At 38.1% G+C, this 26,660-nt stretch overlaps 1 protein-coding gene across 17 annotated transcripts in view; it reads right to left on the bottom strand.

Annotated features, from left to right (window-relative positions):
- Positions 1 to 26,660, bottom strand: part of COL25A1 (collagen type XXV alpha 1 chain) — a 291,232-nt gene that overhangs the window by 22,209 nt on the left and 242,363 nt on the right. For 14 of the 17 annotated variants that reach the window (XM_085578995.1, XM_085578980.1, XM_085578982.1 and 11 more), the window contains 11 exons: positions 23,071 to 23,115; positions 11,697 to 11,759; positions 11,178 to 11,246; positions 10,226 to 10,270; positions 8,206 to 8,250; positions 7,609 to 7,686; positions 4,639 to 4,662; positions 3,694 to 3,738; positions 2,077 to 2,121; positions 1,703 to 1,783; positions 893 to 955 (listed from right to left, as the gene is read on the bottom strand). In XM_085578995.1, coding sequence (XP_085435121.1) covers positions 893 to 955; positions 1,703 to 1,783; positions 2,077 to 2,121; positions 3,694 to 3,738; positions 4,639 to 4,662; positions 7,609 to 7,686; positions 8,206 to 8,250; positions 10,226 to 10,270; positions 11,178 to 11,246; positions 11,697 to 11,759; positions 23,071 to 23,115 — 603 coding nt within the window. The remainder of the gene's footprint in view (positions 1 to 892; positions 956 to 1,702; positions 1,784 to 2,076; positions 2,122 to 3,693; positions 3,739 to 4,638; positions 4,663 to 7,608; positions 7,687 to 8,205; positions 8,251 to 10,225; positions 10,271 to 11,177; positions 11,247 to 11,696; positions 11,760 to 23,070; positions 23,116 to 26,660) is intronic. The other 3 variants (XM_085578989.1, XM_085578983.1, XM_085578988.1) reach the window with 3 other exon arrangements.

Raw genomic sequence — 26,660 nt, 5'->3', positions numbered from 1 at the left:
TCCCAATGGGTTGCTGCCATAACCTGCAGAGTGGCAGCAGGGATGTTAATTCAGGTCTCCAGACTCATGCACTGCTGTAGCAGCCGTCAGTGGTGGCAAGAGCAGCAACAAGAAGCCCTTTGAACCGTAAGACAGACTCCACCACCTGTGAAATCTCCTGAAAACTGTAAGTCTTCCTTCAAGTGAAAGTAAGCAGAACAGCATGAATGAATCAGTGAATTAATTTATAATAAACTAATCTTCTTCTCATAGAAAGAAACTCAGAGGTGAGGGGTGCCTCCTGTGTCCTGTGATGGCACAGGGCAGCCTCTTTGGCTTTTCAGAGCTATGGCTTCTGTTACTAACCTCTGCTCTGAAGTCTCTCATTTTACTGTGCTCTGATAATGAAAATCACCCACACCATAAAGGTATTATGTAGGAATTTCTTTGGGGGTTTTGGGCTTGCTTGGTTTTGTTGTTTCTTTGTTTTTTAATGCCTTTACAATGCTTTGAAAAAAAAAAATCTGGAGAATGTCTGGTCTCATACAACTAGCTTACTACCCTGGGTCACATATCTGAAGTCAGTCTAGTCTGGTTCTCACTGGACTGTCTGAGATTCCCAGAGTATAAGGTGTTGAGAGAGAAATTATGGTTTGTTTGGGTTTTTCCTTTCTTCCCCATTTATCTTTCGATTCATTACAGAGCCAGAAGGCTTTGACTGAAGTGAGCAGGATTTGTTCACAGTCAGAACAGAACAGGAATTATAGCTTTAAAATTTCTTAAACTGTATTTAGCTCTATGACCAGAAGTCTGTTTATTCTCAGGAAAGATCAGTCATGAATATCAAGTATTGCTCAGAATCAGAAGCTGGAGAACCATTTCTGGACCTCTGTATTACATTGCTAAGACTTACTGAAGGACCTTGGGCACCAGGCAAACCAACATCGCCTTTTTCGCCTTTCATGCCATTGGCTCCCTAAAAATCATTACAAAACAGCATTTATAAGCATCTTTAATCTTATTAGCAACCAATCTAGAAATTATAATATTTATTGGCAAATAATTATAATTTTAAAAAATAATAACACAGCACACATATAAAGGAAATCCATTTAAAAAATTCTGGCAGTACTTTAAAAATAATGTTTAACTAATATAAACATATGCTTTTATATTGATAGCTATCAATTGTGACATGACATTTATGGCAATTCCTTAAACCCCATTCATTATATTGTACTATGGATACAATTTTGAAATTGTTTATATTTTTTCTGATAAATTTCATGTGTATGTATATAAATCTATACAAAGATATATATACACACAAAATAGGAAGAATGCATTCCATAAATATTCATGCATTTTTTTCTCTCTCCTCAGTCTAAGTCACCTGAAATTTCCACTCAAAGCATAGCTCCTTTCTCCTTGCCCAAGCTGTCCTATATATTACAAGAGAGGTACAACCTTGGTCAGCCTGACAATGAATCTCTTTCTTCCTGACATGGTATATTTTTTTTTTTTCACTGTAAGTGGAATAAAAAGTTCTGTCAATCTTATACTTCCTCCTAGATTTGCTGAGAAACAATCTCAGAGTTTTCTCCCCAGTTCTTTCTGTCCCATTTGCAATTTATCAGCACTGCTGGAAATTTCTGATAATGAAAGAGAGAAAAAAAATAAATCATTATTTTGCTAAAATAATTAATTAACTTTTAATACTCACTGGTAGGCCAGGCAGTCCGATTCCTCCCTTTTCTCCAGGCATTCCAGGATCACCTGTGTCGCCTTTTGAGCCCTTAGGACCCTAAAATATGGACTTATTCAGTAAGTCATGTAAAATATTAGAGACATCACCAGAATTCTAGCTTTGATCCTAATAAGCAGAAGTCATGGGCATGTTATATCTTTGCTAGTAAAATGCAGACACTATTAGACCACAAAGTATGCAGGAGCACTATAATGATCTTTATTAATTATTATAACCATAATACTTAGATTATGAAAGCAAAGTTACCATTTGGAACGATGGAAATAATCTCTTAAAACAATCTATGGTTGCCCACATGTTTTTCACTCTATGATTTAAACAAAATGTACCTGCTCTCCATCAATTCCTGGAGCTCCTGGGGATCCTGGTTCACCCTGCAACAGATAAGACAGAACTGGATTATCCCAACTGCCCCAGACACTAGAGGAAAGAGCCAGTGAAATTCCCATAATTAACGACAACAAAGCTAGAGAATATTCTGTCAAAAGCATATATTTATTATCTATATTAAATAAACAGCCCACCTGATTATGACATTACACAAACTTTGGGTTGTATAATGGTCAGACAAATGCATAAAAAGAAAGGAAAAAGATGACAAAATCCAAGGGGTGAAAGGACCCCAATCCAATGGAAACTTTGCCTGCTACCAGAATAAATACAGAATCATGCCTCTCAATTTACGTAAGGTAGAGAGAGACTTCACGTTTTTTTTTCCCCTATTATACATCACCTAGTGAAGGAGTTCACATTCACCACATTGTCTTATGTCCAGCTCCTGGGTACCATTCTCCAAGGGAGCAAGTTATGGTGATGCAAGGAGTCAATACCATTAGAAACAAACTCCTGTGATGTTGAATTTTGCTTTACATTGTAAGTGTTGAATGAGAACGCTCACCTACATAAAGGAACACAACCTCTTCCACACTCCAACTTCTCTGTTTTACTACATACTCCATGTTGCAGAATTGCTGGGTAGATGATAATGCAAAAAGCAATTTCTGCACACTTAACTGTATACTCTATTATGAATTTTCACACAGAATGAACCTTGTTTCTCACTATTTCTTAGAACAATGTAGATGTGTATTGTGATGTATTTCTATATTAAATACTAGCTAAAGTATAAAACTGAAGTGTCTAGTATTGTCATTGTAGATGCACATATTTGCTCTTGGAATCACATAGAGACACTGGGAGAAGAGGCAGTATCTAGTATTTAAGAAATAGGATAAGAATCTCAACTAGTTTAAAAGCATTTAGGGAGAGTCCACTAACTTCAACACTTCTTTTCTGAATATAGACAAATTTATTATTTAAATTTTATAGAACAGGGCAGCATATGGTACTCATTGCCTTTGTGTGGGCTGCTCACTAACCCTTCTGTACTACTTATAAGCACCAGCCAGGTGGTATTGGCAGGCTTGGGTTTCCAGGCAGGCTCCTGCCCACATGTGTACACTGTAATTTTTACTGGCATTAGACAATACTGCACTTATTTGGGTGGGTGCCCCTGTGATTGAAAAGCTGCATTCACATGCACTCACATGGTGGTCAGTGGTCTTGCAGACACTTTTGCCCACCTCACTCCCAATAAGCCAGAATTGAGGCACGGGAGCCACTGTCTGGTTCTGTGGCTGTTTTGCAAAGTCCTAGGGAGTAACCTCAGTGCTGATCCCTGAGTGAGATGCTTCTGTGCTCTTTCATTACTAATTAATTTTGCTGGTCCTTAGTTAAGCATCTCTGTGTGGCAACTAAACAAGTCACCTGTTCTGGAAAGCTACATCTCAAGAATCTGGGATATAAAGTTGGAAACATGCTGTATTTGTTAGATTTACAGTTTAAAAACTGTGCTGGAAGGCTCCATCTACCTGTACACATACATAATTTAAAAAAACCCAGAAAACACTCCACCCTTGAGATATGAGTAAAGTAAGGAAGATCACCTTTGGCCCTTGCAGCCCTTGGGGTCCCGGTGGTCCTGGTGGTCCCTAAACAGAAACACACAAACCTCTCAGCTTTTAAATAAACTCCTGCAGAACTGGCATGTAAGCAAAGGGTGAATGTTAATACAGTTACTGTAACCAAACAGGTTAGATTTTTAACACAAGAGGAACCAAGACTAGTTATGGACAAGTTGTTAACTTATGACAGCTCTCAACAACCACAACACTACCACAAAAAAAAGTGTTAAAATAACAGTACAACTCATATTTTATAATAAAGTCCTCTGCTCCTATTGATGAAATGGCACTGCTTCCCCTAATGGAAGGGAGACCAAAACCCAATCATATCTGCCAGCCCTCACCACCTGAGCCAAAACAATCTGAGACCAGGAGAAATCTTCAACCAGTTTTAAAGACGATTCTGCTAAAAGATGCTAAGTGAATCTGGGGATACTCAGTGCTTTGTGAAATTGCCATGGAATAAGACATAAGCATTTCTTTCATTTTTTCCTCAGGCTGTGGACACAGTGTCATGTATCAAACACTGGTCTGGATGGTACATAGTGAGGATGCTTTAGAAAAAAACCCACAACAACACCTGAAAATCCCCTGCATTAATACAAAGAAAGGGTATGTCCAGATGGGAAAATACAACAACAGCAATCTTGCAGAGAAGAACTTGAAACAAAAAAGAATGTGCTTTCCCAGTCTCGTACTTAAATGAAGTTCTGCCATTAATTCAGTAGGAGCAGAATTGGTTCCATTGTTGGCTTTCAACAATGGGTCCTCTGCTATGGGAACACCAAGCAAACAAGTCAATACACGTTATGATGAACCAGGGTGACATCCAATGAAGACATGTCCCGAGTTAGCAGAATTATGAGTATGCTGATGCACAAAGAAGTTCTACGGTGCACAGTAAGTCATGCAACAATAATGAATTACCGTGACAGTCAGGGTGGCAATCCTCTGTCGGCAAAAGGTATTAACAAGAGTTGTCAGTAGCAGAATTAAACAATGATATAAATAATTCTGTTTGCTACAGTTATTATCTCCACAGAACCTATGCTGCATGTGAGAGACACCATGCCTTCAAAAACACAAATAAAAACCCCTGTTATTTTTAGCTCTTGTGGTTGTATTAGCTGCTTGGTTTCTGTTGGAATTAGATGAAGGCAGTATTTTTGTACAATGCAAGAGATCAAATAAACAATGACTAAAAAGCAAAATCTAAGCAGAATGCTTCAAAAAGGTAAGAAAACATAATGGGTTGGTGTCTGAAGTCGACGAAAAGACTAGCCCTATGTTTTGTAATGTGCAGGATTTGCACCATACTTTAACTAGTAAATACGACTCCTGGAGTGGAGTTGTAACATTAATTTTCATATAAAAATGCAGTTCTAAATCCAAAACTGTCAGTCTACCACCCGGATATGTTTTTACAATTCTACTTTGAATTCTTGGAAAGACAAAGGATATTTTCATCATGGAAGAAGGCAAAATACCTTGACCTGTCAAGGGACATTTTTTGCCAAAGAATCTAAAAGCAAGTGGAAAAGTATTAAAATGTAATTTAAATGCTTGTCTATATTTTTAAACAGAGTAAAACCCCCATATATTGCAGCTCACACATACTTTTCTTTTGCATGTGAAGAACTTACTGGCCTACATGGAAAAAGAAATATCTTGCTTTTGTAATTATTATCCAATGTGCAATAAAAATTTGCAGATCTTCTGCTTCAAGCTGTAAAATAATCTCCACATCTCAGTGCAACAATACGTACTGTAGGCAAAGATCTGGAGCCTACTCAATACAAAGTACCTGAACAAAATTGTTTTCTAACACATAGCTTTTATATACTCCTATTCTTTAATATACTCATATTAATTTCCATTTCAACATATGAGTGGAAATATATCCTGAACTCTAAAAATACTGAAAAGTTCAGGTATGAGCATATCTAGGTATGAGAACCTAAAATAACCATTGCAAAGAACTGTTTACATGTTCACAGCAATGGATCCCTTTACAGTGGCAGATATTTTAATATCTAATGCTGCAGTTCCTATGAAGGTTAAACTTTTGAAACTACTGCTTTTTGCCATGGGAAATTCTGCAGAATAGGTCTGAAGAGCAATTTTGACAGAAATGAATTTTGTATTTAATCCTCCAAGTGAAAGCCACATACTCTCAGCAGGGGTCTTGCTCAAACCATGATGACAATTTTAAGATTGTACATGGGATTGAATACGAGGCCCACAGCAAAGTAACTAAATTGCTAGACTGCTTCTTGATCTATTACTGAATTCCAGCATGAGATAAGCAGTCCATACCTTGCAAACTCTTGTCAACTTCTTAAATCTGCAGGCCAAATTTTGTGCAAGTTCACAGTCCAGTGCTGAGCACTGAAGTTCTCATGTGCTTTTGTGAGAGAACTGCAAATCTCAGAGCCCCTAAGAATTTGGCACCAGTAGACTTAGGAATGGATGTTTGCCATCTGAAAGGACTGAGCTGGATTTTGCAAGGATATTTTTGACTGATCCTATATAATCTTACTTACACCCTCCTTGCACAGCCATTCCCATTAATATATTTTTTTTTGCCCTGGATCAGAAGGCGATGACATTTGGAACATTTTGCAATGGGATAATGGCTTTCTAGAATGTTTCAAGTACTGTAGAAGGTTTTAGTCCACTTTTAAGGCTTCTTTATATGCTGCAGTTTTTCTGAGGAAACTTGAAAGTAACACTCATGCCAGAGTTACAATACAAAGACAGAATATAGGAGATACAGTGGCTAAAGCCCCTGCTAAATCTCTGTCTGGTAATACACCACATGAATTTCAGGCTACTTTAGGCATGTAACTTGGACAGGGATTTAGATGACTGAAAGCTGTGTGTCTGAAGTCCCTTACAAGCTGACCAAATGAGGCAAACATAATGCAGAGCCTCACAACATGTCTATGCAGACCTCCCCACGGACACAATGAAAGAATGGACTCAGCCTTAGTGACATACAAGGCTTTTAAATTTTAGTAAAGGCAGTGAGATTTTTTTTATTTTTTGAAAGTGCCTTGGAAACAGAATGACTGGTCAGACATTTACCCACTCCCACTGCGTAAATGTAAGAAAAAAGTTCAGCAGCTTCAGTGAGAAAGTGATCAGATGCACAATGAGCCAAATCCAGTCTTCAGTTTCACATAAGTAAGCCATTCACTTTGGTGGAGTTATACTGCACAGAATTTGCATCTGAGTATGCTGCAATGTAAACCACCTTGACTGCAATGACATATGTCATCTTGGTCCTTTGCTTTTATGCAAACACTCATTCATTCTTTTTGTAACCCCACTTTAATCCTCCACACCAGTCAAAATAGGTTTTCCAGAAATGAATAAGTAAGACTGGTGCTTGGTCTACTTAATGTACTCAAGCTGCTGATTGAATCCACAGCTTGCTAATGGAACCGTGTTATATTGTTTCCAAATCTCAAATATTTTGCTCTTTGCATTTTACAGGAAGAGGAGGAGGAAAACAAGGAAAACAAAGAACTATCAATATTATAATACATGAATTGAAAAGCAGACACTTCTGTTGAACCTGTGTATGTGGTTTATTACATTAATTCAGCACTAAACACTGAAGCCAACAATGAATTCGTTTCATCCTGATTAGGTGATGTCAGTAGTCTCCAGGGAACATGAAACTAATTCACTCAGCTAATTTGTATCAGGGAAACAGTTCTTCTGGCACAGAAAACCTGGTTTCCAAATATAGACAGTGATACCTGATTAATAAGCTCAACAATTTTGCACACAAAATGTTTTCAAGCTCTAGACAAAAGAGAAATACAATGCTGTCAAATGATATTTCCCCAGACCAGACTAAGCCAATTCAGCCTTGTTAGGTTTGCATACCTGCAGAGCTTCATGGATATTGCCATTATAATCAATTATCTCTGTTGCACCTTGATCACCCTTCTGTCCAGGTAGTCCCTGTAATACATTTTCCATTACAATTGTGAGATAACTGCTAAAGACTATTTTAGAATCTTAACTACTGACACATGCTTTGACTTGACTGTGTGGTGTTGGACTCTAACTGTACTTGCAATGTACTACTACAGAACACAGAATTTAAAGGAAAACATTTTTAAATAAAGATAAATAAGCAAGTCAGTACAAAGTGACTTGTGCTGCAGTGGGAAAAGAAATACATAAAACCTCTGAGAAAAGACATTTAAGGATGTTACTACACTCCAGTTCTGTATTGGCAGTGAACAATGTCAGAACACCTGGCTTGTAAGATCCTGCCCAGAGAGTGTGGATTGGAGACTGCTTCAAATAGTGGCGACTGGTGTCAGTCATATTAATGTCAGTTAGCAACCATGTTCCAACAGTGCTGAGTGCCCAATTTCACCCGGAGTTCTAACTAGAATTACTGCTACAATTTCAATTCACATGGACTGAACCTAAGGGTACAAAACAAAGAGCTGAGATGAGAAGTAGACTTACCCGTGGACCTGCAGATCCTGTGTCACCTCTCTCACCTGTATCACCCTGTGTAAAAATGATACATGAAAAAAACAGATATGCCACTTGACAATATATCACATAGTTCTTCCCTTTTAAATATGTTTTCTTACATTAACAGGGTTTCTCATCCTAAACAGATTGTAAATCTTATTTAATGAAAGGAAAAAATCCTTAAAAATCTGCATACTGGTAGAATGGACAATGATGCATTTGGTTCTGTGTGAATATTAGAGTAATGTATTGGTTTGCAATAGAAAAAATCCCAAAGAACCAATAATGGGCAGATTACCAATTAAGCAATTTGTGCAACACCCCTATTCTTAATGACACTACTATCAAAAGCGTGAACACAATACTAGAGAAATGAAATTATTCAGTCTGAAACTAGGCAAAAACATCTTCAAATGTGTATTTCAAAATATATAATCTTTTCTTTCTGTGATTACACCTCCACTAACCTTCTGAACTTCCCTGGTCTGAGTCACTGCCTCCCCTACAAACACAACTGTACTATGAGATTTAGAGTTTCCTAACGCCCTTTCTGTGACAGGCTTAAAATCATTACCAGCTTACACACAAGGTTTTTAGTCCTGGTTATATGTAATGATTCAAATGATGGAGGGAATTTCAAACATGTATGCATTCATATCCCAGCATCCACAATTCATTTCACAGTGACTTTCATAGCAAAGTCTTATATTTTCATTTTAATGTTACTCAAAATTAATATAGGTAAGGACTGCAAATTTTGCTCCTGTTGACATCTAAAGAACTTTGGTAACAGTCAGGAAAAGAATGATTAATTCACCAGTGGTAACAGAACAGAAAGCTTTCTGGTAAGAGAAACCAGAAAACCTTCATAGAGCTAATGAAGGCATATGGAGAGCAGGCTGGTGGCAGGGCATAATAAAGGTTGTGCCATCTGCCTTTCCTTCCAGTGCTGCTTTGGCAGAAGCTAGTGAACATTGGAACTGCTGAAAAATTAAGTTCCCTGCCACTAGATTGACTCCTGTGGGCCAGATTTTCATGCAGGTAAAATGAAAATCTATATACTTTTTTGATAAAAAGGGAATTAAGGGGATATCTTTATGATTTTGGTGCAGTGGGAGGTGCCCAGGTACTGTAGTCAAATGAGAGGCTGATTTACTTTTCTGCTCTCACTCTGATACTTTAATTCCCCTCATCAGTTCCCTTGCCTTCCAACACTTCTTTCTAGTGGGAATGAATGAGGTTAAATGGCACTTGTTTAATGACATCCTTAAGCACTTAAGGCCACTCTTCAAGGATCTTACAAGTACTGCAAACAGTATCACACCAGCCTACACTGTCCTGTCACCCTTATTCTGACAGCAGACCTGTCATTAACCACCTACACAAGTACATTTTCATCCCTCATAGAACATGAAGGAATCCAGTGGGAACAGTATTTGCACAGCAGATAAAGTCATACAAAAAACATATATTTTATCTCTCCATATATGTGAACCAACTATATTTATAGAAAGATAAATGGGTGGAAAGATATAAACAAAGTCGTCTTTTTAAAGCAAGTAAAACAGCAACACAATCAACAACTGCCTTTGTAGAACTTCTGACCGTCATATCTCAGCCTGCAGTGCTTGGAATTCCTCTGATTCCCAGCTCACCAGAGTTTGGATCCATAAAACTATTTCAAACCCATAACACCACAGCCAGGCACTGAGTCTTGGCACGTGGGAGGAGTAACACACATCAGTGACACAGAGAGAAACCAATTTGCATGAAGAAATCAAGAGCAGAGTGGAATGAATGTTATAACAGAAAAAGGATTAGAATCACAGTATTCAAAACCCATGTGACTTGACTAATTTTTTTGGCTAAAATTGAAGGTCATAAGGTTTCACTTATAAAGAACACTGCAGATTGTTACAGGTTCTTTTAAAGATAAATGTTACAAATAATTGATCCTAAAACTCATCATGGTAATTAGTCTCCTAAAGACAGTTTCTTTACCACTAACCTTTGACCCTTTGGGGCCTCTAGATCCAGGTTCACCTGTTTTCCCCTGTTTGAGGAAAGATAGGAGAAAAATGATAGAGAAATGGGAGTGCAGAGAAAAAGAAATTAGTCATTACTAACTACAGTTTGGAACAGCAGAAATACTTTATATTGATATTACCAAGATGATGAATTTTTAAAGGCATTTATTTTAATAGCACCCAGATGAATATATTCTTTAACACCAGAGTGCAATGGTTACAGATTCCACCCTTCCAAAGGAAAAGTAGTATTGGCATTAGTAAAGACAGGCATCGTTATCACTGGTTTTCAGGAATGAGATATGTCATCCCATTGCTCCTGAGAAATGATAGCCAAAAGATAGATAAGCTACTTAAATATTCTAACAGAAGGAGATTAAAATATAGTGTTACCACAACTTCTTCTCCCAACAGTTCAGGTAAATACAAACTAACTGGCAAGGAGTGCAAAATTAACCTTATTGTTTTCAAAATGCATTAGGAAAGAAAAACGTGGTAATATCAACACCAGGGGAAATATAAAGACGATGCTAAAAGTAGTTAGACTGATCTCTTTCTTAGAGAGTTAGAAAACAGCATGCAAAATTGATTTTCTCTGCATTCAATCGCTACAGTGGTCGAAGAGTTCAAGCTTCAGTACTGAAAGTTAGGGACCTGGAGGTCAGTACTTCAGCTGGAATGAATTAGGCCAATTCCATGACAGAGTATGTAGGTAGTGTCTTTACTTTGTAGACCAAATAAAAGTCCATTTAGACTGCAGTTTCACAGCTGTGAACACAAAACTGCCATTGTCTTCTGGACTGCAGTAGAGCATTTGACAGCATCTTCATTTAAAAGTTCACTCACCAACTTTTGTTCTACTTTTCAGTAGGCAAAGGCATGTTCATAGGTGTAAAACTTACAAAACATTTCCAATGTAGAAATCAGACTGACCTTTGGTCCAGGGATTCCAGGTTCACCTCGCTCACCCTTCCCAACAGGGCCTGCCTCTCCTCTGTCACCCTATTGCAACAGACACACGGATATCACAAAATACTGGGCAGCCCATAGCACATCACCAACTCACAGGACCAAAGAAACCAAGCCAACAGCAGAAACAGTGGTTTAGTCTATCTGTGTTTTCAAAATCTGGTGCATAGCATCGAAGTTCTACTTCCTGCACACACGCTCAAGCCATTTTCCTAAAAAAAAACCCACATTTATGAAAATACAGTTTCTTCTTGGGGATCCTAACATGAAAAATGATGACTTATTAAAGTTATGATTTACATCTGCCTTCACATTTTTTGAGGACACCAACATGAATATCTGTATATCTATCTCATAGCACTGGTCCATGACTTTTCACATTTTCTCCAATAGTAACCTCAGTCTCTGCTACTTTCTGAGTAAAGTTGAATTTGACATCAGCTCAAGGGGCTTCACACCAGAGCACTGGCCCATTACCCTTACCTTTGTTCCTGGCAGCCCTGGCAACCCAGGTTCTCCTTGTGGACCAATGAAACCTGGTTCACCCTTCAAAAATACAATATGAGAGGGTTATTTATTTAGCAGTATGCATTCATAATAACACAAAGTTATTTTGGGTGGTATTTTCCCCTGTACTGCTTACAGCCCTCCAGCTGTGATGCAACAGTTACACAGAAGTACTTTTTGTCATGGGTTACTTTCACCAGCACAAATTCCTGTAACAAGCCACCACACAGCAGATGAGATGCAAATGAAGCAGAAGGTGTCAAAGATGGGGTTTATGAGGTTAAGGATGGTTAATATGCAACCTGGTCTGGAAGGTAACACATCAAACTATTATCAAAGCAAGTCTGAAGGCAGGAGGAGAGATCTGAGTGTTCCTAAATTTAAAAAGGGACAGTTAATTTCAGTGATGTGTTTTGAGGTGGTTTCCTACTGCAGCATGTGAATGGATGGGCAGGAATGCTGTGTGACAAAGCAGTGACAAACGGAGAGGGTACTGTTGTGATGTGTTGCGTCTCCTTTCAAGTCAGAGACTTGCAGTACCATGGCACTTTCCTTCCTCCTTCTGACAGTAAATACTGCAGTTCCCTGCACACAGGCAACTTCTCGGGCTGTGGACAGCTGGGAATGAGGCACAGCTCTCCTCATTCCCTCTCTTTTCTGCCCCCCTCCTTCCCATTCAATTGTACAAAGAGGACAGACAAATAGCAAGAATCAAGCAGAGTTGCAGCAGAAGCAGCACTGGGCAGAAGAGTAAGGCCATATTTTATTATCTATCTCCATACCTGAAGAGACACAATGCAAGATTAACAAGCCATACGCTTTCCTTCACAAACTCTCCTGAATAAGCCTTCCTGATATTTAATCTTGCATTTTTTTCAGATATATTTGAACCAAGAAGATATATCCACAAGCTATTGTAAATCTTAAAATCAGTTATGTAACCCAATTAATATTTATTTAATTAACCTTTTTGCAATATCCCTGAACTTAATGACTAAAAATTACCCATTAAATGCTTCTTAAAATAGCTAAAAGACCAATAGATCATAATCCTCTAGTGACATCATTACTGACAATATATAGAGACAGTGCATATGAGCAGTTGAATAATATTTCTCTTCACCTCTTCCCCTCCTTAGAAATACAGGTATGCTGCACATGATGAGCAAATTAGGAAGTATTCTTGCACATTCATCTGTGCTCTCATTAGCAATCCATCATTAACTGTTCAAAGCCAAAGAAATGTTCCCTGTGGTTATATCAAGGATGACAGCAAGCTCCCAGAGACCTCCATTTAGCTTATAAGAAAAATACAAGTAAATAATGAGCTTTCTCACATGAAGTTCCAGCTGGCCGTGATTCAAAATATGGTAAAGAAATAAACTGAGACAAACATGTCACAGAGAAGCAAGTGGGGTTTTCTTTTTGCTCTCATAAGAGAAAAAACTTAGAGTTAATATAAGTCTTTATATTAGTACACAGCAGCAAGAGTAGCATAAGGTTGCCACTGCAGATGGAAGCACTTTTAATTTCAGCAAATGAAGAACAATGCTGCTTCAATAATTTATATTAGAATGAGAAGGTAGTCAACAGCCCCATCTTGTTTTAATACTAAATTTGCCTGGGCTAATTTTTTGGCCAGCTTATTATAACTTCAGGCAGAAAAAAAATGCAGTGACTACATGGTTCTTTTCAGTGGTAAGGCTTAGAAGTGTCACTCAAAGGCTGATGCAGTTTTTAAGTAAAATTCTTCTCTTTGCTCAAGACTGTACCAGTTGCACACTACAAGAAAACTTCTGTCAAAGTCCAAGAAGCAGCCCCACCTTCCTCCAAAATCTCTAAGGAGAGAAGAGAAGAAAAAGATGCTTTGCAAAAGCTAGTAGAATTGATAATGGTATAAGCTGGTGGTTTAATTAGCATAAATAGAATACAAGTCTTATATGGCACAGAGCTTTAAAACGTTTTGAAATGTGGGGTGGAAGAAGTGGTGTGTCAGCAGAGAGCAGGAACTGACTGGGTGAGCAGCAGCTCTGCTGGGAAAGTTACAGTGCATGCCAAGCTGAATGTGATTCAACAGTGTATTCTTATCACACATGAAACAAACTGCAGTAGTTAAAACCTGACTACATAAAGAAAAACATGCAATTCTCCCTCTATCCAGTGCTAGAGAGGATAAGTAGATTAAAAAAGAGATCTGATTTGCCATCTGAACTAAGCTTTAAGTAAAAAATACAAGGTCTTTGAATAGTTTGAAACTAAGCCATGACTTCTCTAATATTTCAAATCCCTTGAGTGTAACCACAGCATAAAGCATTAAGTAAAATGTTCATTGGGTATATTTCTGCATCTTGCCATAATATTGATGACTTCATGCTTTATGCTATCTTTTATGCCACTCAGCAAAAAAACAATCAAACTAAAAAGGAATCGATCAAAATTGGCACTGCCAGTGATGTGTGAAATGTAAAGAAAACAGTTTCCTCTCAGTAAAGCATGCTGGTGTCCCAGTTATGCAAAGGAAAGGGAAAGACCTTTATGATTAGTCCGTGACACAAAAAAGATTCCAGAGCTGTACAGGAATGTGGTTAGAAAATCAAGAATTAAGGGCTTTAGCTTTGTCTGTAAATATATGATATATTTGATTTAGCTGGCACATAGCAGCAGGAAAGCAAAGATAAAGGCTTGCTTGGGAGGGCACTGTGGGTTGACACCATTGCTGCTCTGGTGTTCACTGAAGAACCTCCTAGGAGTTCATAAGTCTCTTCTTTAAATGAAGGCAGAATTTGTTCTAGCCACCATGAAAGGCTGAGAGGAATGCAAGGGATCAGAGTCATCCAAGACTTATAAAACTTTTCCAAACATCTCACTACAACTTCTTACAATAAAATCAAGGTTTTATCCTGTTAAAATGTACAGCAATCTTCTTTGCCTGCTAAAGCTGGGACAGGGAATATAAAATCTGCAATACTGTAATCTGAAGTATGGTTTGGCAGCTGTGTAGAATGCCATCAAAAAATGATAACTGTCACGCATTTTGGTTTTTTGTTTAACCCTTTGGTATAGTTATGAAATCACTGCTTAGGAACCACCACATTGCAGAAGATGTCAACAAGGTATATTTCAGCATTCAAACTTCATCCACTGTTAGACTTGGAGCAATTTGTATTAATCGCAACACAGGAAGCTTGGTTAAAAAAAAAAAAAAATAACAAGCTTGTGAATTTCTTCCAGTCTAGAGAAGTGATGTGTTATGATATTAAGAATAATTTTTAGTGTCTTTATGTGTTAATATTTTAAGAGACTACCCCCATGCATGCTCATTTTCATTTTCAAGTATTTGCTGACTGTGGAAATACTAGAGGTTCAGATAACGAATAATATACTACCATTCACAAACATTGTTATGTTCATTTTTCACCTCTTATAACAGTATAAAGAAGAAAAGAGCCCTAAAATGCCTTAAACCTGGTGCAATGTGAGCGCAATCAGAATTTAATAGTAAAAACTCATCTTGTTCTTTACTTCAGAGGATAGATTTTTATGAGGGTTATTATCTAGACATAATTAAAACTGGTTTTCATGATGATCAAAGCTTTCATGGGCTGAAGCAGAGGCTAGCTTTGATACTAGAAGTTAACCCTAAGAACCACTTTACTTCACTCTCTGTCAGTTTAAGTTTTACAGAACCCACAATTGCCTAAAACTTGGAGTTTTGCTTAAAAAAGGTACAGCAGTTGAAATGACATTTTCACTGCCGGTTTCTGTTTTAAACATCACTAATTTGGCAACTGTTTATTAACAGTGTAGTTCTAATACCACATTTGGTCAGAATTAGCCTCCATTGCACAGCTGGGACATACATCACCATCATTTGAAACTTTGTTCTCACAGACACACCTAGTCCTCTCTCAGTGCCTGAAATGCAAAGGTTAATGCTGATGCAAGCAACCAGCAGAGAACAGCAGTTGTTAGGTACACTGCTTCCCAAAGAAGTTTCTTCCTCCTTTAATCACTCTCCTAATGACTATACAACACATTTTCACATCCAGATCAATGAATTCCTAAAAAAGAAACCTGTGCTGCAGGAAGACATCCAAACCACAACTTTCCTATAACAATGAAATAAATTCTCTTCCATTTCTGAAATTACCATCCTACTTGTAAGTGTCATGGTTACCTTACTATATTCCAGCTACATCAGATTATTACAGTATTTTCTCTGTGCTACAAAAATGTAACTAAACCAACCCTTAGACTATGAATTTGAAAGGAGAATGTAATTTCAAACCTTATTCTTATCTAGTGCTATGGACTAGAATTAGCTAGAGAAATTTAAATGTCTCTGACCTTTATTACATTGTTCACTGGTCCTGAAAGACTTTGTTCAATGTTGGTACCACTGCCAAGACCATGGAAGTTCTGTGCCTCCTGGGCTGATTGGCAGGACAAACACAAACACCTTTTCCTGGCATTCTCTTGGAAATCCAAATGTACCAAGGTCAATACTACTGCATGCACACCTCTGAGTTGGCAAACGACGCCAAAGCATCCTGAATTTCTGTGGAGGACTCCAAAAAGGGTGATGCACCCAACCTTTGCCATTAATAGCAAACCTAGTGGTGTGGGCTGGAGGAAAACCACAACCATGTTTGAATAAACAGCTTTGGACAGGCTTGCAGAGTCCAGACTCCCGTCTCCAAGTCTAGTGGACCTCCAAAATTCCTGTCTAGCATGGACCACCATGCAAATTCTTCAAGAGTAACAGAATTTGGGAGACCCCAAAGTTCCTTTCTGATGAGGACTGATGTAGAAGGGTCCTCATCTTAACAACATCAAGACACCAGTGATTGTCTTCAGTTTTACCCTGGCTCACTTATGAGAATATTTAAAACAAAAACAGTATGACGCCCTTCCCTTGCCTAACACTACCAGAAGAATCCTGCAAAGGTGGGGATATATAGAAGAGCTATCAAGAAAGACCCCAAACCCAGATGCAAGACAATTTGAAGAACAGCTATGAAGCTGTAATAAATTGAATTTTGATCATGGGTACCTGTGTTGATTTTCCTTAAGTTACCGTCTGCTGTCCTAACCTGTTTTTGAGGTTGTGATCTACCAAAACACTGCAACTCCTCCACTCTGGAGAGGAGTGAGGGCCAAATTCTCAGGGTCCTGTAACACAGCAATCCATGGTGGTCTATGGAGCTGCACTTGCTCATGTCCTCCCTCTGTCTGCAGCACTTAGCTCCAGTGAAGCAATTTCTCAGAAACTCTGCTGGCCTTAGATTATACAAGTCAGAGAATACTTTGTCACTGTGAAGGGCATTAGTGGGACTTATATATATAGCCTGACGTCCATGGGAATTTTCCTCTCTGGATGATTACAGTATTCAGCTCCTAAGAAGGAAATGAACAAGGTACAAGGAAATCTGATAAAAAAAGTAACCCTAACCTCATTTCATAATGTCATTCTTAAGGCTTTTCATATCACTTTAGAATTGGCTCCAGAAATTGCCAGTTAAAACAGGTTGTCTGGCTCACTCATCACATTTGAAACAATATCTTTACTCCCTAATCGTTCTCTAAACTTAGAAAAACAATTGTGGTTTAGAATTTCCAAAAGTGTATTTAGACTTTATGATTCATTTGGAGTTTAGGAAGTAAAACCTGGCTACACAACCTGGCTGAAACCCTGAGGTTTCACAACAAACCTCACTTTGTATGACATATATTGCTTTTTAGTAAACCTAATTTTCTTCTTGCTTTTAAGTTCTGTCTCCCTAGGAAAATATGTTGCTTTGGAAGAGTGCTATCAGAACCAGTAATGATTCTATTAATTCTGCATTCATTAATCATATAAGGGAGTTATTACTTTAAGGGTAGTTATAATCCAAGTCAGCATGGTAACTATTTTTGAGGATAGAATAAAAACACTTCTTGTAATGAGTACCTAATTTTTAATTCTTTTCTATGACCAAACTGCTAAATGATGAAGCATTTGGCCCCAAATTGTTTCTGTTAAAAAAGACTTACATGACAAATCTAAGGAATTTTGTTGCTCTTCTGAAAGCTAAGGAGCTTTATTGCATGCCCTCATTTCTGACCTTATAAAAAATTGTACTGGAGAAATACATTCAGATTACTGATGTCAAGTCTTCTTTGTGGATGACAAAGTACTTGATTTCTGAATACAGTAGGGTGTTGGATCCTGACATTATTAAACTGTTTTCAGAACTTTTTATTTGCGCTTTTTTTTTTTTTGGCACAATGAAAAATTAAGACATGCTATAAAATGTATGCTGTGAAGTAGTTCTTATAAATTCAGTCTTCCAATTACTAACAGCTTTAGAGGATACAACAGTCTGTGTTTCAGTTCCTTATGTGTTATCTTTTCCAGAACAGAAAATAAGAGATTTCGAGGATATAGTTTGTGAGAGATCAATAAGAACTTGAAGAATTTCTCTAGATCTTACACCCAAGTAAGCACCCCTGACACACGCATACCATCCAATGTTAATGATGATTTCACTTTCTGGCCTTGATTCTCAAAATCAGTTTTTGGAAATTACATGTCTACCCCATGCAGCTGGTTACTGCCATAATATATGGAAAGCAGACAGCTAGGAATCAATGAACAAAGCTAGAGGTGTAATATGCAGATATATGTTTGTATACCTACTTCCATTCTGGAAAGCGAACACTAAAACACATTGCACAGTCATGTAATGTATTTTACCTACCAATGCACAGAGACACTTCTGACACCCAGCCCACCAAAGGTGGGTACTAAGTCCTATTTTTAGATCAGTTCCCATTTACACCCAGAACCTGCAGAGGGGGAAGAGAGAGAGGAGAGACAGAGAGACCCTGCAGGATTACTGTTAATGCTATCAAGGAATAAAAACAAGAAGAGTGGAAATACAGAAAAGGAAAACTGCATTAGGAAAATTAGAAAAAGAACAGCCTTCCTAAGAACTCCTGGGAGAAGAGGGGAATTTACCAAACTTTCCTATAGGCAGTAAATGGCATTGACTCCAAACCAAAATGCTTAGAACTACCATTCACTTCAGGTTTCCTTTCATTTTGCTGCCAGATGGAAAGAGCAGCACTTAAACACATAAGCTTCAACAACAGTTGCTCTCTTCTACAAGAGTTTAAATAGGAGACTAACTTCCATGCATCCAGCTGGAAAATTCTCTCTCATTTCCTCCAAGATTTCTCTTTTCTAACAGAACTAACAGAGTGAAAGTTGTATGAAGCCCTTTAGACCTTAAAAATACGTTCTGAGGAGCAGAGTCTTTTAGTCTTTAGAGGATAAGATCTCTGAGAAGGTATAGAAAAAAAATAGGTACAGAAATAATTAGAACCACTTTTGCTTTCATAACAAGAAGAATGAAAGGATATAAAATTTATTCAAATTAATCATATCCTTATCCAGGTTTTTCCTGAAACCTTGCTCAGGCACAGTCTCAGGGAAGTCAATCCAAAGTGATTGTACAGAAAGATGCAAGACACTGCACACTGACAAATTTATTGAATCAGCCAATTCTATTGCATTTCAAAACACAGAAAGGTTTCCATACTTCCCAAAAGCAGAAGGGCTAAGCAACCTTCCTCTTCTCATGTCAAACCACATAATGGTTCAGTTTTTTTGAATACAATAAAATAAAAATTTGTATGTGCTGGTAAGCTTCAGTTCAGTATTTGTTTTAAAATCTGAGGGACAAATGCCAGAAATACCACAGAAAAATCTAGATCCTGAAAAAGGTGCTGTTACTGAGAAGAGGTTTGTGTTTTGTGAAGGCTTCTCACTGCAGTGAGGAAATTGAGGACTGTACAGGCCAAATTCCACAAAATGCAATGCAACAGATTTGAGAGATCTGACATTACAGTGAATGAGGGCATGCATGATTTCCATCACAGTAAGCAAGTGCTGCTTTGTAAGTATCTTCTACAAAAGTTATGAGGTAAAACAGATATATGAAGTCTGTGTTTCACAGACAGGCTTCTGTGTCTGTTTGGCATCAGTTGGGGGATAGTAGAGCAATGAGTTAATATTCTGAGTTTAGGTGGAACACATTTAGGGCTCATTAAGTTTCCAGCCATTCCTAAACAGCAACAGGTGCTTGAGAAATGTTTCTCCAGTATGTCAGAGAGAGCTTCTACACTGTCTTGGAAATAACTGACTGCACTTGTGTTTCCTGCATGGCACCAACTGACAAAGGAGGAGAGAATGAAAAGGAAGAGGAAGAACTCCCAAAACATCCTCACGTGCCTAGTGAATGAGTCTAGAAAAGTAAGTAATAGCAGACCCTGCAGTGTACCCTGAATTCAGATACGATACTTGCATGTCTGTGCAATGTTGCCACTCATTCAGACCGCAGTATCACATTCAGCCAAGTCCTTACAGGTTCCCAGGAACATTGATTAAGTGATTGAAATGGCATTATAAGAAGCTGAAAGCTTCTCAGTGATTAGTGTTCATTAACCCTTCCTGTATGCTGAAGCACAGAGGAGTGGATGTCTTGGGAAGCTTGCTCAGCCTTGGGAAGAAAGTTGAGCTGTAGCTGGAGAGAAATGATCCACTGCCTGGCACAGCATTTGTGTTTGCACAGGTTGGTTTAGCTTTTGTGGAGAGTGCTGTGCATGGGCACAGTTACCTAAAACATTTCATAATACAGCCTGCCACTGTAGAGAATCATTCACAAGGAAGCAATTTTAAGGTCAACTAACAGATTTAAGGAAACGAGACTTAATATTTAACATTTAAGAACTACATCCAGAAATTTTCAATGTGTAGAATAAACCTGTATCTTGATCTTTTCCTTACCTCTCACAAAGTTTGGAAAAAGCCTGAAAAATCTCTGCCAACAGCTACTGGGCTGGCACACAAATGCATGAAAAGGTGTAATCTGTTTGTTAGGAAAACTTTTCCTTATGGAAACTTAAATTTTGTAACAAGTTCTTAGATGTTGCAATGCCATCGTGAGAGGTTTCTGCTAGGTATTTGATATTACACCACTACTGCATATCACTGTTAAGATAATCTTAGAGTAGCAAAGATATATCTTGGAGAGTTTTATAAAGTTCACATGGGAACAGAACCCAAAATCCCAGAAAAAAAAAATTGTAACAAACAAAAAGGATCACTCTGGAAGGAAGAAAAAAAAAAAAAGAAAAAGAAGTCACTGCTCCAAGTAAGATGATTCCTCTTGGTTTTGTACAAGATGACAGCACCAACTGATTCCAAGTCCAGACAACTGAATTTTCTCCACGCTCAATTTTCTCATCCTGTCTCTGCTATTTCAAAGTAGCTTTTGATCAACACCAGATCACTGGAAATTTGTTTCTCCATGAGATAACAATGATGTTGTTTTTGGAAATCGACATAATGATCTTACCATGGTGGTACATAAATCTTTGCTAAAAGGGAGGAAACTACTACTTGACCTTTGCTGATGAGTGCCCATATTCCTAACTCCAGCCATTCTCTAGTTTCTGCTACCACTTCTTATGCCACAGACATAGTCTCAGTGATTCAGAAGACTCTAGGGTCTTTTACTACAGACTGCTTAATAAAACAGTGATTACAAATGCCTTGAAATGAACAGCAACCATCCTGCAAGTCTAATGTGACCAGATATGCTTTGCTCTGTCCTGTGCATATTCTGCTTCCTTGTCACCATCCAGGTCACAGAATTCAGAATTGCATTAGATGAAATTTCTTCACTGAAACACCACTAGTTTCCCCCTGGACTGGATTTTAAACAGGAGAAAGTATTTTCCTAAATGATTAATATTTGACCAAATGATTCCATTTGGCTCTGCCGGCAACTGCACTGTTTTTCCACTGTATCCATTGAATTTGGAAACAAATTTTCACTGGGCAAAACTCCCACCATTAATTTTTCACTTCACATTTTGTCTTTCAGGTGATTCTGGAAGCTGCGCTTCTGAGCCATTCTTATTGCCAACAAATAATTTTCCCACAGCAGCCACTCAGATGCAAACTTTTTTATTTACTGGTTATATGAGTGGACATGTGGTCTGCATGAACATGGGAACCCCAAAGAGCAGCCACGGCTCTGGTTGCTTTTGGCAGGTGTCCCTGGGATGAGTGCCTCAGGCAAGTGCCCCACTGACCTCCAGCTGAGCTACCTCTTTGCTCACTGTTAAAGTAAACAGAATAGGGATTGCTGCCAAAGACCCTAATAAAAATAGCTTAATCACACAAGACTTCTCCTGCATGATCTTCGCTACTCAGTATAGAGTTTATTCTTGTCGAAAATGAACAACCTCCACAGGAACTACATTTTAAGCTGTTAGAACACACAAAATCTAATAGCACATTCAGTTTCCCCCCATAATTCACTAGTAACACAGAAAGGACATTATGCTTCAATAGTGTAGCAATTCACAGGTCCCTTGAGAAAATCACTGCAAATATTATACTCCATGAGATAAATCCTGAATCCCACCACAATGGAAAAGAAGTTGGTTTCTAACTTATCCTCCTTGTTATGAAGGAAATCCTATAAACTTTTTCCTTGAGACATACACAGGGCCATGCTGGAATGCAAAGAAAAGGTTTCAAAGAGATTTTGTTTTCTGAAAGAACAGTCTTTGACATAAAGGAAAAGTGGCCATTCTGATCTGCACTCACTCAGGATATGTGAATCTGCTCCCTCTGTGGAGAATTACACAGTTACAGCTCAAACTGTGCAAATGTCTGCAGATCCTAGTGCAACCACTTATGCTAGAACTAAACCAAATATGTGTCTTTTGTATCAACTTATCTAAAGATTCCAACAAACTGGAAGTCAGGGACTAAACCAAGTATTGTGTCAGGGACTGTAGCTAACACTGAATAGAATATTATTAAAATATTTTGACTTGTCAATGGAAATCACTGCTATGTAATGGAGCACAGAATATTTCTGTCAACAGAGCCAGGTTGCCTATAATTAATGCAGTTCTCTGGCTAGAGGCTTGGTTAATTCAGTAGAATATTGCTACTGGAAAGCACACAAAGTGGAAACCAACTATAACTTTGATGACAAGACTTTTCCATTCAAGAAAAAAATATAAAAACCTCTACTATTTTAGATTTTTAAAAGAAAAAAACTAGAATATTCTGCTTCATATTTTAATGTAAGATATACTGTTTGCCTACTCATAAGACACTTAACCGATTTTCCATGTGAGAACTTTCTGTAAAAAACCCCAGTTCAATACCTCAGAAACAGAAAAAGATGCAAGACACTACAGTAAGTCCATTTGAGTCACATTCTTGCATTCCCCCCCTCTTTGTGGTATTCCCACCCAGTACAACAGGTACTACAGTATTTACCTTTATTCCAGGGAGTCCAGGAAGCCCAGGAAGGCCTGGTTCACCCTACACAGGAAAATTACATAATATTACAGAGATTATCCAGTTAGGGTCACTATGCATTGAACAGCCCCATAATTTCTGCAGGAAGATAAAAGAGCACAAATGATTGCTAGTCAGCACCAGCAAGATAGGTTTTTTTTCAAAATGAGTGACGTAAATGTACAATTAGTAAGAGTCATGGTAAGAACTTAGATATCTTCTGGGAACCTTCAATGTGAAGATGGCACACAGGGTTGAAAATCCATGTCAGGAAAGCTAAATATGAATTCACATTAGACTTCAGCAAAAGAGAAGAAAACAAGCAGTTTTCTGGTTCATTTTACACACTGCCATTTACATTCCATATTTATGACAGATGTTTAATTCTGTTCCATTTTCAACTCTGAGCTAGATACTGTGCTGTGTGACTCCCTGATTTAGGTACAAAGCAATTCAGAAGAGCTTGGTTTAAATTGCACAATTCAAGCAGGACTGCCTAATTATAACTGGGCCATCAGTTTTATAGAGCTATCCACTGCATCATTTCAGAGCTTGTTCTTTATCTGTGAACATACACGGTGTCATGAAAGATAGTGGGAATGTAATCTTTTACTGTTTTACCCAGAAAAGCCTTGCTTATTTAAAATTGCAACGGAAAGACCTATAGAACTCTATTTGCAAGGTAATTTTGTGACAAGCATTGAAAATTGAATGTATTGATTTTGGAATTAGTCTAAGACAAGAATGACAACATTCTCACAAATGGTCATTTTGAGATATCAACTAAATGGAAAGATGTTGTATAGGGAAATAAAGATGATGAACAGAAAAAAAAAAAAGTAGTAATGCATGAATAAAGCATTATTTTAAAGGCTGGGGATTTTATTTTAATACAGAGATGGATTCTAACCAGCACCTTGGATCTGAATATTCCCTGAACTTTCTGGAAGCTCAGGTTTGAACTCTGAAGCCAACTTTTACCTTTATAATGAACTGAACTATATTCCAGATTTTTTTATGCTCATGAGGCTTTTACAGAACCCCAGACTTCAACTCTGCGGTTTGGGCTGATACCTACAGGTTGTGCTATTAAAATATTTTATGTGCCTGTGTACACACACGCTTACATAGATCCATACACTCATGCATACACACACAAACATAAACACACCTACACATAACACAGCTGTCCATCAAACTGCACTGCCCAGAGACATTTCTCTGAGGCAGAGACATTACACAGACTTGAAGCACTCATAACAAAATGACACTTGGCCGCAAAATGAAAAACACAATAAAGGGTCTGCAAATCACTTCATCGAATTGAATGATTTTTAAGTGGTATAGAAGGATCTGATAACAGCTTCTTTGTCTGTTTTAGTTTCTCCAAACTTCTAACTGTTCAAATTGCTTAAAAGCACAGGAAAGATTCCAGTCTCAAAATATTACCTATAAATTCAGATGAAAGAAGAGAGGCCAGGATGCCATTTTCAATAGACACTTCTTGGTATGTTGACTATCACTTTCTAAAGCAGAAAATAGGTTTTTACTCTTGAAAAAGAATAATGCTCCACTGCACTAACAAAATTTTAACTCCATCCCCCTACTCTGTCTTTCCACTTTTTGCATGAGCCCCCATACATACAGTGCTACGACCATCAACTTTTACCACCTAATTGTGGACGCACTACATTTCCCTTGCAAGCACAGAACTGGAATATTTATAATTGATATTATATTAGTGCTGCTGCAGTAGGTTACTCTTTAGCTTTGGGACAGATCTAACCCCCATACAGTCACACAAAATAAGCAGAAAGGATCCACCAAAGCCAGTTCAGAGCCACAGTAATCTAAAACAATCAAAATGCCCCTAAAAGGTACATCAATATGAAACACAATGAAATCAGTAATTATTTCTTAATTACAGTTAGCATTATAGATGAATGCAAAGTATTTACATTTTTGGACCTTTCCTAATATAAAAATTCCAAGTATGATTTATGAGAAGAATGACTTTTAAAGAAACCAAGGCTGTATACTAACTCTATTACATACTGGCAGAACAGGTCATTGTGTCCACAACAGCCTTGTCAGACTGCTGAAATATTGTCACATTTCATTTCATGCAAGTAGTATTTGAGAGGGCAGCTCGACACCTATTTGTCCTAAGAAGATGGATAAGGGACAACTAGAAGAAGATAAAAGGAAAAATATAAGAAAGAAAAGAAGACACAGGAAAGAAATATGAATTGCACACAGAGAGGGAGAAAAGCATTGAGATGATGTAGATGCAGAGACATGCCTCCAACTGGAAAAAGAGCTTCCCACAACCCCTGGTGGTGTGAAAAAGTCCCTGGTAAGCAGGGGTGCAGGGCAGCAGACATGGGACACCTGGCTGGAGGAGGCACGCTGACTGGGCATGCTGTGGGAGATGATGGTTGGGGCTGGGACAGGAGCTGTGACACACCAGGAAATCACGAGGTAAATGAAAGGAAGACACTAAGCCCCCCCTCTGGTGTCAAAAAGAAAGTGAGAATACAGCAAGTCTGAACTGCTGCAACTTATCCATGTTACTTGAATTAGATCAAATCCGAGTGCCTGAGACTGAGAACCAAGAGTCTGCTGATAAATCACTGCTAGTTTTCCCTCCATGGCAGGCACTTAATGAGAGTCTGAATCTCCACAGGCGCTTAAGTGCATTTTCTAGTTTATTAGCCAAGCAAAGCATACACTGCAGAATGCAACACTGAATGATTCTGTGGATTAGATTGCTTTAAACTACTTTGATTACCTTTCCTAATTAAAACTGCACTTTACTAAGGAACTGCATTTGCCACCATAATAGTCTTATTTAGTCTCTGATGAGAGTTATAATTTCTTAAATAAAAATACCTAATGTCTTATTTATTTCTTACTTATATGTGGTTTGGGGTTTTGCTTAGTCACCAAAATATATTGAGTATTAGAAAATGGCTGTCTTGCCATCCACTATATAGAATTTTAGCTCTTGACTGTCTGTCTGGAATATCTCAACTGGCAGCAGGATTCTGTTTGACTCTGGCAGCAGTGTGCAGTGGAAAATATTCAATGTTATAAAAGTCAAGAACAATGCCAATGGCTCCACAAGGAAACCAAATACTGCAATGTGCAAATCCAGTTCTCTCATTGTCTCTTTGCTCTCCCTGCAGGACCTGCCCCCTACTCTCACAAAAGGCAGCTGAAGGCACAGCATTTGCTGTGTTTGATGTACTCTGCATTCAAAAAGCACATTCCCCAGCTTCACAGGGCCTCGTGCAGCACAGTTATTGTAACTCCTGCAGGACCTTTCCTTGCAGAAGCAGCCTCAGCCACACAGCACCCAGGGGAATTTTCCACTGGAAGGAAGAACAGAACAGCATTACCTGGTCTGTGTCCTTCCAAACACACTGTATGCCACTGATGGTTTGATTTCCCTCACAGGCGTATGTGAAAGGGATTCTAACCAATATTTATTTTCGTCCTGATGAGATCTAACAGTGTACCACAGTTTGAAGATTAATAGTCAAACATGCAGAGTTAGCCTGAGATGA

The sequence above is a fragment of the Lonchura striata genome, chromosome 4 (assembly GCF_050655825.1).
Source record: "Lonchura striata isolate lonStrDom1 chromosome 4, ASM5065582v1, whole genome shotgun sequence".
NCBI lineage: Eukaryota > Metazoa > Chordata > Aves > Passeriformes > Estrildidae > Lonchura > Lonchura striata.
Note: the sequence above shows the minus strand (reverse complement) of the source record. Positions and strands in the feature narration are given on the sequence as shown.